Source organism: Serinus canaria, chromosome 17, assembly GCF_022539315.1.
Source record: "Serinus canaria isolate serCan28SL12 chromosome 17, serCan2020, whole genome shotgun sequence".
Lineage (NCBI taxonomy): Eukaryota > Metazoa > Chordata > Aves > Passeriformes > Fringillidae > Serinus > Serinus canaria.
In genome coordinates, this window is record NC_066330.1 from 9,187,910 (window position 1) to 9,200,508 (window position 12,599).

Here is a 12,599-nt window from a genome sequence, read left to right on the forward strand (position 1 = left end):
CCTGACTGACTCCGGGCAGGGCTTTTGGGAATATTTAAAACCCTTTAGGAATATTTAAAACCCTTCAGGAATATCTTACCTCTTTAGGAATATCTTAACCCTTCAGGAATATTTTACCCCTTTAGGAATGTTTTGATGGGATTTTGGCTGGCAGTGCCTCTGGGCTGGTCTCTCCCTGGTGCCAGGGAGGGCTCTGCTCAGTCACAGCCCCCCCAAACCAGCCCTGACAGAGCCAACCCAACCCCAGAGATCCATGCTGGGAACATCCCCAGGGATTGCTCCAGGCACATTCTCCCCCTCATCTCCTTCCTCGCGATTTTTGATTTAATTTTATTTTATTTCCCCCCCTGGCAGGAGGTGAGGAGACATCCCAGGATCCCCAAACCTCAGTGCTGCCCTTCTAGGACTGGAATTCGGGCTCCCAAACTTTTAATGACACAAAATTTGAAAAAAACAATCCCAAACCCCCGAATAAACAGCAAACAGTCATTCAGGCTACTTTTCTTTGCAGGAATGGGGAGTTTTTTTGTTGCTTTCTTCATTTTCAAGCCCACCAAGGAGCAGTTCTGCCCCACCATGGACCATCCCTTCCCCAAAGCAGACAAAAAAAGCCAAACTCCTTTTAAAGCACATTTTTTTCCTTTTTTTTATTGATTTCATTGAAAACAGAACAAGAAAATGATCAGAGCCAAAAGGCTGCCCCTTTAAAACTGTCAAAAACATTAACAGAAAAAAAAATAATAATAATAAACATGATGGCATTATGAATGTTCTAGAAGAGATGAACAAAAAAAAAAAAAAAACTTGTTACTGCACTAATTACAGTATTTAAAGATATATGCAAAAAAAAAAAAAAAAAATTAAGATAATGACCTGCCCAGCCACCACACAAAAGGTGATGGCAAATTTATTCACACTACAATACTAACAATTTAAAAAAAGTTTTGTTTTTTTCCTGCATTTTTATACTAAAATCACTTTGTTCTTTTTATACAATTGATAAGTTTATATTCACGTGGTGAGCAAAAATCACACCAGAATCAGCACCGTTTTGTTTTGTGGTTTCTTTTTGTTGTCATTTTGGTTTTTTTGGTTTTTTTGTGGGTTTTGTTGTTTTTTGTGGGGTTTTTTTTAAGCTTTTTTTTTCTTTTTTTCCATGTTTTTAATGCTTGTCCCCGATGTTTCAATAATGGTAAAAAATAAATCAGTTTATTGAAACCTCATAGCATGTGGCTTAAAAATCAATCCAAGGTGCCCAGCGTGGAGCAGAGGGATGGGAACAGACGAGCTGGTGGCAGCTGGGATCTTCTCACCGTGGCACGTCTGTCCACCCCAGCCAGTCCAGGTCCTCTATAATATATATATCATTCACTTTATCTTTAAAAAAAGGGGAGGGAAAACTGGTTTTCTTTAGGAATTAGTGTCTTGTAAAATCCTCTTCAGCCTTCTCTCTCTAAAACAACGGGTGGGATGGGAGAGGGGAATTCCTTCACGGAGGAACCCAACACTGAGACAGGAGCAGGGCGTGGAGCAGAGCTGGTTTGAACGGAGAAAATCCAGGAGGGAGAGAGCCACGGATCACAGGGAAAGATTCTGGGATTCTTCTCATCAGATGAGAAAAAAGCCACGGGGTTTGGAGAGAATTGAGGGCGTTTGTAGGGCCCCACCACAACGTCCTGCGAGATGGGGGAAGAATTATTCATTCATATATTAAAAAAAAAAAAAAAACAAAAACAAAACAAAAAACCAACCAACCAACCAAAAAACCAACCAAACCAACAAAAAACCAACCAGCACAACCTGCCCCAGGGCTGTGCCCAGCAAACCCAGAGCCAGCTCCCTCCCAGAAACCAAGTCCCATCAAGTATCCAGAGTTTCTTGTGGCTGAGCTGGAGGTGAGCGGGCGGGAGGGCTCCAGGACACGGTGACATTGCCAGGGAGGGAGGGCGGCTCCCCCTGCCTCTGACAACACTCAGCACGTTCAGAGAGGAGGCCAGAACAGCTCGGGTGGCAAAAAAATGCAACAGCCACCCCTGCACACACAGCTGTGAAAGCCAGCAGCTTTCCAGGAGCAGGGAGGGGAGAACATCACGGAGGTGGGATTTGCTTTCACTCCTTCCTCAAGTAACAGTCGGTGGCACAGCCCTAAGTGTCACAAACCCTTGGCTTTCCTTGAGCGGGGGTTTCTTCTTTTTTTTTTTTTTTTTTTTGTTTTTTTGTTTTTTTCTTTTTTCCTTTTTTTTTTTTAATTTTCCGTGTGGTTTTGTGTCTTTTTTTTCTCTCTTCTTTCTCTTTAAAAGGGAACTGCGACAGTCCGTGAGTGTCTGGGCGTGGGAGGAGTCGGGGTCAGAAGGGGCCGGCGGCGGCGGCCGAGCTGGTGTCGGGCAGCCCGTTCTCCTGCGTGTCCTGGGCAGAGGTGCTCGCCTGCCGCTGGGCCAGCGCCGAGCTCGAGTGTTTGCACTTGGGTGAACCGCACTGACAGCTGAAGAATTTGCCTTTGATGTCCCAGAACCTGTCCCCGTAGTCGAAGCTGCAAGAGAGAGACAGAGGGGTCAGTGAGCGGGAGGTCGGTGCTGCCGCAGCTGAAGAGAACGCCGGGGGGGTTTGGGCTGGAGCAGCCTCAAGGATGATTCTGTTCCATGGGCAGGGACACCTTCCATTAGAGCCCCATCCAGCCTGGCCTTGGACAGCTCCAGGGACCCAGGGGCAGCCACAGCTTCTCTGGGCACCCTGTGCCAGAGCCTCGCTGCCCTCAGAGTAGAAGAGTGTGGCTGCAGTGACCAATGGTATCCAGGGAGGCCACAAGACTTCTTCCTTTATCTAACACAATCTAACCCTGCCCTCTGGCACTGGGAGCCATTCCCTGGGTCCTGTCCCTCCATCCCTTGTCCCCATCCCTCTCCAGCTCTCACTGAGTCTCTTTAGACACTGGCAGGGGCTCTGAGCTCTCCCTGGAGCCTTCTGCTCTCCAGGTGAGCACGCCCAGCTCCCCCAGCCTGGCTCCAGCTCTGGAGCAGCTCCATGGCTCCTCTGGATCTCTGCAGCAGCTCCAGCTCCTCCCTGGGCTGGGCCAGGCCTGGGGCAGCTCTGCAGGTGGGCTCTCACTTGGGCACAGGGGCACAATCCCCCCTGCCCACGCTGGGCTCAGCCCAGGGCAGGGGCTCAGGGCTATGAGTGGGCACGGCCAGGTCGATCCTGGAGCTTTGCAAACTCCAGGGGGATCCCGAGGGAGCCTGGGGCCAACCCCCTGGAGCAGAGGGATGGAATGAGGCAGCTGGGGAGCAGCAGAGCTCTGTGTGCCCAGCAGGGCAGGGGTGGCACGTACCCGATCTCCTCTCCAGCCTCTATGTGCCTGGTGCTGAAGAAGGCGATGCGGGGGAAGCGCAGGTCCTGGTGGGACATGAACACCCGCACTGGGATCAGGTTGGGCTCGCACAGGTGGTTGATGAAGCGGCTGATGTTGCCATAGAAACGGGCGTCGATGCAGTAAACCTCTCCATCCTGGGGAGAAAAGGGGCAGCGCTGGTCAGGGCACGCTGGGCTGGGGTTTATTGGCTTAAATCAATGAGCAGGCTCTGCATTAATGCTGCACAGAGCTCCAGGAGCAGCCAGGCAGGGCACTCCTGTGCGTTTGAGTGGACTGGAAACACACACACAGACTTTTATATTCAGCAGTACCCTGAAAGCAGAGTTTAGTGCACAGCACTCTGACCCCACACGCCCCAGGAGCTGGATTCTAACACCCTGGCACACCAGTTCTCCCAGTCCAAGCACCGGTTTGGCATGATGGGATTGATGTCCAGTGCAGACACCTTACAGGTACCAGCCCCTGGACAGGGGAACAGGCATCTGTTCTGTCCTCTAATTGAATGTGTCAGCTTGGAAACACAGAGCCAGAGCCTCGAGAAAACACAGGGTTTTGCAGATAAGAGTGAAAGTGAGAACACAAAAATTCCCTTTCCAGAGAGCCCAGAGAGCAGTAATACTTTGTTTTCCTTGAAAATAAAAGAACCCCCCTCAGGGCTTTTTATTCCAGCAGAGAATGACTGTGCAAAGCAGAGGCTTTAATTACAGAAGCTAATTTCAGTTGCAAAGAGGCCAAAAGCAAAAGGATCCATTAGTGGTGCTCCAAGTCCCTTTTGGACAAGCACCTCGGATCGTTAATGGATGAGCTGTGCCACGTCACACTCGGGGTGCAGGAGCCCAGGAAAACATCCCCAGAAGTGGGGGAGGCATCCCCCCAGCAGGCCTGGAGCACACACAGTGTCACCAGCTCTGCTTTCATAAATCAGTGATTTCACTCCCTCAATTTCATGCACAGAAATGCCAAGGTGGGCCAGGATGACAGCCCCCACATCCACAGCAGGAGCTGGGACACTCCAGGATCACCTCACATGGGGCTGTGAGCAACAGCTCAAGGGACAGGGACAACAGAAACCAAAACCCAGACAAGTAACAGAAAGGACAGCCCAGCCACTCTCACCACAGCACAAGTCCATTCCAGCCATTCCTTTGAGACACACCAGGACCTGGAGGCCCCCCAGGTTGGGATTCACACCCTTGCAATGCCCCATCACTCTGGAGGACACAAAACCTGCTGGCTCTGCCCTGCCCTTCTCTGCCCAGCCTGATGGGCAGCTTTAAGCATCCCCCAATGATTTGGTGCCTGCTTTTCTACAGATGTTCCACCTTGGTGTCCCCTCCTGCTTCCCTGAAGGATTCCCAGGAGCCAGCACAGAGGTTCTCCCTCAGGGCTAAGCAAGAGGCAAGGCAGGGCCCCCTGGGCTCTTGCTATAAACCAGGCTAAAGTCCTTTTCAATTTCTTAATTACAGCCTCACCCCCTGTTTGCACACCAGACTCATTATTTATCTTTTCTCAGCTCTTGAAAGGTGTGTTGCTTTAAAAAAAGAAGAGGAAAAAAAAAATAAAGCAAAGCTTCTTTGTCACAAGCTGATGACAGAAACAAGGCACAGAGTGTTTTACAGCCTTCCTTGGAAGCCTCCCCACCCCTGTGAGTCCCCAGCTCACCTTTTCTCACTTCTCCTTTCCCAGGGAGAGTCTGAAGTCATGGCCTTGCTTAAAACTTTTAGATTGTACTTTGCAAATCCAAATTTCTGCCCTGAGAGCCCTCACAGAGCAGTGCAGGGCAACAAACAGCAGCAGAAGCCCCTGCCAGGGTGCCTGATGGATCCTTTCTGAGTGCACAGGGTTTGTGGGGTTTTTTTAGATCTTTCAGCCCATCATCACTTCATGAAGAGCTCTCAGGGCTGCCAGTCACACAGGTGCCAGGCTGGGAGTAGCAAAACCTGGACAACTGACCTCAGAATGCTCCAGGGGGTTGGACACAAGAGCATCCTGAGGTCAGGATGTTCCACTCCTCCAAAGTGGGGTGGGCAGCACGTGTTGGTTCTGCTGCCCTTTGAACCAGCCCGAACTCTCACCTCAACCACCCTTCCCCTAAAGCACAGCAACTGTGCTCTCTGCAGGATTTCACTGCACATCAGGATGGAGACAATCATCCTCTGGGCTCTTTGGAGGAGTCAGGACTGGGCTTTGTGTGCCTGGACCCTGCAGACACGGTACCTTGTTGTCCAGGTCGAAGAGGTAGGAGTCCTCCTCACGGACATCGGCCTCGGAGTCAGAGATCAGCTCCCCAACGTACCTGTGGGCACAGGGACAGGCAGGAATGAGAGCACAGCTTCAAACCCCTCTTTTTGGGAGAGAGAAACACCCCAAAATGCAGCCCAGCCACGGATGGGCAACCACAGCCACAGTGCTGGCCAGCTCCAAGCCACCAGAGTGACTCTGTTCAAACTTCCAGCAGGGAAAACCTGGCTCCAAACTCCACCTCTTCAGAACAGCACTTAAATAATATTCAAAATTACATTCATGATATTAAAACCACTTTAATATTAAAAATAAATCTATTTTTTCTGAGAACTAAGTTTCCTTTTGCAAATCTCTCTGTTGGCCAAGATCAACACATGACTCCAAGTCTCCTGAAGTTCCTGGTCAGACTCAGGCTGTCCCACAACCACTGCAGTGCTTGTGCTGCTCAAAGCCCAAAACAAAACATTTCTGTCTGCCCCTCCTGTATTTCCCAGGATATTTTGAGCAATTACAGGCTACACAACTTCATAAGTTTTGGTTTAAAAGTCTTAGGTCTAACCTAACCTGGCAGGATCCCTGGATCCCTTCTCAATCCCTCCTGAACCAGGATAAATGTGAGCTGTGGTCTCAGCTACAGCCACCCTGTTGTAAAACCAGGTGACAAGCAGGTGACAAGCAGGTGACAGGCAGGTCCTCCAAGGGGAATGAAGCAGGTGCTGCTTGGCCTGGGCTTGCTGAGAAGGACCCCCCAGGCAGAGAGGTCTGGGTTTGATGGAAACCCCCTTGCTGCAGGAGTCCCCACAGCCCTGGTGTTCCCATCTCCATTTTGGACAGTTTTGGACTGCCAAAGTTCAACACTTCCTGCCCTGAGCTGCTTCAGTCAGAGACCCAGAGTGGAGGGACTGAGGGAGGGTGTGAGAAAGCAGCAGCACAGCAGCTTCCAAGCTTTCCAAGGGTCCAAGGCCAGGGTTTGGAGCAATCTGGGCTAGTGGAAGGTGCCCCTGTCCATGGCAGAGATGGGAGTTAAGGTCCCTCCCAACCCACCCCAGTCTGTCTTCCTGGGATTTTGCTATGTAAGTGTTGCCAGCCTGCAACGAAACACTGATTATTTCATGGAAAGGATTCACTACATGAATAAATATTTTTTGCAGCATCCACAGAACTTCCATGGCCAGCAGTTGCTCTCACAGCATTCCTGCAGCCCTCAGGCATATTCCAAATGTTAAACAACTGCCTCCAATCCCCCAGGGCTCAAGGCAGCATTTAACTCCCAGGCTGGGGAGGAGGAGAGCCAGGAAACATGAACCTGGAGAGGATCCCTGTGCTCTGTGACCAGGGATTTTTGGCTGTAGTTCCAACTGGGAGCCTCCTGTTTGCCCTCACTGCTCCACTACTGGAAATCACCCACTCCTTGGAGGCCTGAAGTACAGAAAGGTGGCCAGAGAGGGAGAGAAATTGCTGTGGAAAGGCCCAGCAGACAGCAGCAGCTGCGAACAGCAGAATAATTCAGCTCAGAGAGGCCCCATGCCCAGGGACAGCCACTGCAAGTTTATAATTCCATGAAATAAAATACCACAACCAAATTAAAAGTCGTTGGTTTAATGCTCCTTTAAAGCCTATTCCTGTAACTCATTTCCTTTCCAAGGCTGTTCAAAGATATTAACAGGTGCCTGATTTTCCAGGCCCAAAGTTAGGGAAGGATGTGCAAGGGGTGCATGCCCCTCCCAAAAACCAGCAGGAGCCCCTTCATGTAAGAACTCCTGTGGCCAAGGCAGTGCCTTTTTCCCCAGCAGGATGTTCAGCACACTGATGGCAAATAACTCCATCCCAGAGCTTCTCAGGGCTGCTCCTCACTGCTCAAACAGCCTGGGCTGGAGTGAGCTTGGAACAGATGATCTTGGAGGTCTTTTCCAACCCTAATGATTCTGTGATCAGAGGGAACTCCATGCAAAAACCAAGAGCAAGGAGCAGTCCCTGGCACAGGCTCCAGGGTTTTCCACAGGCTGTGGGAGACAGGAGGCCTGGGCCTTCTAGCCTGGAGGTGTGGCTGAAACAGCTGCCTTGATGCAGCTGGAACCTTTCTAAAGCACCACTGGTACAGAAAGCAAATATTCAAAACCCATAAATGGATGCAAAAGAAACAGACCAGATCCTCTGGTTTCGGCATCCCACTAAATCCCAGCCTCTCCAACAAAAGTAAGCAGCAGCTGTGCTGTTTCCAGAAGGAGCAGCTCCACCACCTACCAACCAAGCATGAACAGAACAGATTCAACCCAGCCCACAGCAGCAGCAGCACAGGGTGAGCAACAGCAGCTTCTGAACAGCACCAAATTCCAAGGTCAGGGAGAAAGCTGCCCATGAGCAGAGCCCTGAGGGGCTGCAGAGCCTGCAGGCTCCATGGAGCCCTGAGGGACAGAAGGGTGACACTGCCACACCTCCCCTTGATGCCCTGTGCAGGCTGCCCTGGAGCAGAGGCTGGACAGAGCTAAAGAATAAAGCAGGGATTTATTAAAGGCCTCCATGGATCCACCTTGGGCAGCACCAGAGCCCAGCCAGGGCTGCACCCAAGATGACCCAAAATGGCCCCAAAATGCACGGCCGGGCACGGGGTCTCTCCCTGGGATCAGCTCTGCTCCATTCCCACCTTGCAGTTCATTGTCCCAGCCCAGCTTTAGCCCAGGCACTCCCACCCTGCTTGTTTTTCTCTCTCCAGCCCACGGGGTTTGTGCTCCTGGGCTGAGATTTGGATCATTTGTCCTTGGTGCCCAGCTGGAGCAGGAATTGTTTTGTCTCCCTGCTCTGTGCACAGAGCTCACCATCCCCTGGTGTGAACCCAGACCCACAGACTAAAGCAGCACAGAATGTGAAACATAGAAAAGCTGAACCTGAGCCATCACCCTCACCAAGCTGCTGCTCCCAGGGCTGTGCAGAAGGGACAGGAGGCAGTTACAGAGTCACAGAACCATCAAGGTTGGGCGAGACCTTCAGGACCACTGAGTCCAGTCATGAACCCAGCTCCATCACCCCAGACCACGTCCCCAGCTGCCACATCCAGATGCCTTTTGAACACTTCCAGAGGTAGTGACTCCAACACCTCCCTGGGTGACCCATCCCAATGCCTGACCAGTCCTTCAGCAGAAAGCCATTTTCATAGATAGCTCTGATCTGAAGCTCCCCTGGTGCAACTTGAGGCCATTCTTCCTTGTCCTTTCACTGATTCCCTGGGAGCACAGCCCAACTTCCCCTGGCTGTCCCCTCCTGTCAGGAGCTGTGCAGAGCCACAAGGTCCCCCCTGAGCCTCCTTTTCTCCAGGCTGAGCCCCTTCCCAGCTCCCTCAGCCTCTCCTGGTGCCTGTGAAGAGTTCCAGGATAAAGGTCCCACCAATACAATGATTCTTCCAAAGCAGAGCAATAACCACTGGACAGAGCAACTGCCCACCCAGGGCTCTAATCCAGATGTTTAACACAAAATGCTCTGCCAGAGGAGCTGATCCTGGGATCACTGCCAGCACTGGGGCTGCTTTCCAGAGAGGAGGAAAGGAAGGAACCAGGTTTGCTCATAAAGAATCCCAGAAAGGACTCATGGAGCTAAGGGCTTGGATTTGGTGAGTGAGAAAATGAGTGTGTGACACAGGAGGAATGTGCATGGGCACAACATTAATTAGCTCAGCTCTTTAGTAAGCAGCTCATTTAGCTAATGAAGAGAGTACCCAGCAGTGGAACAGTGTCAGCAGCTCCTGGCAAGGGTGGGGGCAGTCAGGCTGTGGGATCTGCAGCCCATCAGCCCCACGTGCTCAGCAAAGTCTGTGTCCATCACACCTTCCCTGGGCTGCCCCCTCTCTGCCTGCTCCTCCTGTGTGCTGGCATTCCAGCAGGGTTTGGTGAAGTCTCTGCCTTTTCTCCTTGGAGCAGTTTGCTCACAGCTCTGGTCTCTTCCTGGGCACTGCACCACGACCCTGGGGCCTTTGGTACTTATGGACAGGCCTGGGACAGTCCCCACAAACAGCAGCTTTTGGCTTTATCTCTAAAAAAATATCTTAGCAGCTGGCAGCTCCTGACACAGAAGAAATACTTGGCCAATTCACTGCAGAATTATCTCTTCCTTTATTTTTTCTTTTAAATACTGCAATAATCTCCCCCAATTCCATAACACATCAATAACTAGTTCTAAAAACAGCCAGCAACTATTTCCACCATGGACATGAGTCCAGCCTTATTTAGAAGATCCTCAGCCACTGTAGTATTGCAATGAAGAAAACACTTTCCAAACTATTCAATAAAGTACATATACCACTTTAAAGCCTCAAGCTGTGGGGTCTGATGACAGGTTTTCCACTTGACATAAATCTGAACATTTCTGTGCCTAAGTACTTTATTGAGTCAGGGCCAAAACATGTGCTTAACCCCAAGTGCTTCCTTGTTTTGCTGAATCAGACTAAAGCCAAGCTGTGACACTGAAAAACCTCTGGAGAAGTCAGGATTGAAGCAGAGAAAGTTGTTCCCCACTGCCCTGGCCTGCAGTGTCCCATATCTGTGGCAGTTGAGCACATCTTGCAGCACAACCCAAATGTGCTTTTCCCCCATAATTTGTGTTTCAAAAGGGGAAGAGCTGAGCTCAGATCCCAGCAAGACAGAGGGAAGTAGAGAAAGCTCCAGACTATGAGAAACAGGACAGACAGAGCAGGGAATGAAGTCAGGAAACCTCTGGCTGAGGGCAGGCAGCTGGCTCAATGCCAGCTTGATCTGCATGAAAACCTCTCCTTGAAGGGGAGCAAACCATGTGTGCCCTGGGGAAGTGCTGGGGCTGCTGGCCTGATGGAAGCTGCACAACTCACTCAGTGCTGGATTTGGGAAGTGCTGGGGTTTTGGGATGGTGAAAGCTGCACAAGTCACTCAGTGTGGAGTGAGTGCAGCTGAAGTGGGAAGTGCTGGGGCTGCAAGGATGGTGAAAGCTGCACAACTCAGTGCTGGATTTGGGCAGTGCTGGGGTTCTGGGGCTGCTGAAAGCTGCACAATTGACTCATTGCTGGATTTGGGAATGGATGGGATTTGCTGAGCTGCACAACTCAGTGCTGGATTTGGGCAGTGCTGGGGTTCTGGGGCTGCTGAAAGTTGCACAGTTCACTCAGTGCTGGATTTGGGAATGGATGGGAGAGCTGCACAACTCAGTGCTGGATTTGGGCAGTGCTGGGTTTTAGGGCTGCTGAAAGCTGCACAACTCACTCGCACACGAAGGTTCCCAGAGGAATGTCCTGCATTGTCCGCACTCCCCAGCCCATCTTTTGTGTCCGGTAAAGCTGCAACCGAGTCCTGGAAAAGAGCAAAGGAGGAAATGAAGCCACACTGGTGGTAGCACTCCATGAAAGGATGGATTTTCATGGAGAGATGAGTAAAAAGCCAGCACCTTCCATCAGCACACGCTCCCAGAGGATTTTAATATTCACCCTCCCGTTCTCACCCTGCAGGGATGCTCCACTCCCGCAGCTCCCAGCTGTGGGCAAATGCTGGCATGGAAACAGCCCAGGGACAAGGGACAGGTGCCAGTCAGCCCCTTCTGCCTGCCCAGGAGCACACCAAAGGGCTGGGGAAGAGGGGACAGGGCTGGATGCTCTGTGTGATGATGATTTACAGAGGGTATCAGAACCCCACCAGCAGCATTTCCTTCCCCTCCACACAGCCCTGAAGGAAGCAGGGAAGGTGGAAGGGGATTTACAGTAGTGGAGTGGTGCTGAGGGGGAAGGCAGGGATCTCCCAGAGACTAAAGAACACCTTGAGCTAAGTGCTCTGACCCCTCTGCCCTCTGCCAAAGCCAGGGCATTCAGCAATTCCATCATATCCAGCTGCCTGGCTGAAAGACAAGAAAGAAAAGCTGCAACTTGAGACTTCTTGGTGTAATAGCTGCTCTGTGGAATTTTACTGATGGGGTTTATAGGCAGAGAAACAATCCTGTAAGTCATTCTGCCTCCTGCTCAGCCAGAACCTGAGTTAAGTGCAGGATGAACAGTCTCCAGGGCTAGGAAAAGCTTGCTCTATCCCTGAGGGAACCAAAACCCACTCTCAGCAACGCTGTTATCGGAATTAAGTGAAATCTGATGCTCACCTTAACTTCCCCCTGTTGCTTTTCCCAGTACTTCTCTTCCCCCCACCCACTCCCTCCTGCACTGTCAGCTCAAACCAAGGGATGTGAACTTCATCCTGTCTGCCCACACCTTCACCAGGACAAACCACGACCTCGGGGGAGTGACTGCTCTCAGAGAAGCAGGGTCTAACACTGGGTCTGGGGCTTGGGGAAGCTCCCCCAGCTTTTGGTTGGTCCATCAGAGCAGAGCAGAGCCCAGCTCAGATCTGGGCTCTGCTCTGGAGCTGGCACTAGCAGCAGTGGGGCTGTGGTTCTGAGCCTGCCAGCTGAGCTGGGCCAGGCTGCCAGCTGGATACGTGTGCTCTGCCAGGCAGAGCTAATTTGGAGCCAATCTGATAAAGGAAGCACTGAAAACGGAGCAGCAGCACCCCTGTGTCAGCTGCAGCCCCAAGGCAGGAGCCTTCCCCACTGCCTCCCCAGGGAGCGTGAGCTCTGCCCAGCACCTGACCCTCCTTCCCAGCAGAGCTGCTCTCCCTGGCTTGTGTTGGGTTCCCAACCCTTCCCATTTTTTAGAAAAAACACTTCAGCGAGGCAAAAAAATGCAAAAGCAACAGTTCTAGCTGTACAGCTCCTGAAGAAACACCCACGGAGGCACTGGAGCTTGGGAGCTTGGCAGGGAGAACCAGAGAGAGGTGAGGTTCTGAGGAAACACGTCGAGTTCCTTCCTTGCTTATTTTTAACAGTGCAAAATGTCATTGAACCTACAAAGCTTGCAAAAAGAGCGTTGTCAGCACTACAAAGAAATTCTAAAAACTTGGGGTTTTTTTCCAGCAGGATCCCTTTGAACTTAGTGCAGTGGCAAACTCCTCCATAGCAGAGGTCCAAACCAAAACACTGCCAGGCACCAAAA

The 12,599-nt window shown here is 51.3% G+C and overlaps 1 protein-coding gene across 18 annotated transcripts in view; it reads right to left on the reverse strand.

Annotated features, from left to right (window-relative positions):
- Positions 1-960: 960 nt before the first annotated feature.
- Positions 961-12,599, reverse strand: part of LOC103819172 (histone-lysine N-methyltransferase EHMT1) — a 118,661-nt gene continuing 107,022 nt past the window's right edge. For all 18 annotated transcript variants that reach the window (XM_030230018.2, XM_030230022.2, XM_030230028.2 and 15 more), the window contains 4 exons: positions 10,834-10,920; positions 5,585-5,663; positions 3,326-3,501; positions 961-2,530 (listed from right to left, as the gene is read on the reverse strand). In XM_030230018.2, the coding sequence (XP_030085878.2) occupies positions 2,347-2,530; positions 3,326-3,501; positions 5,585-5,663; positions 10,834-10,920 (526 nt within the window). In that variant the 3' untranslated portion in view covers positions 961-2,346. The remainder of the gene's footprint in view (positions 2,531-3,325; positions 3,502-5,584; positions 5,664-10,833; positions 10,921-12,599) is intronic.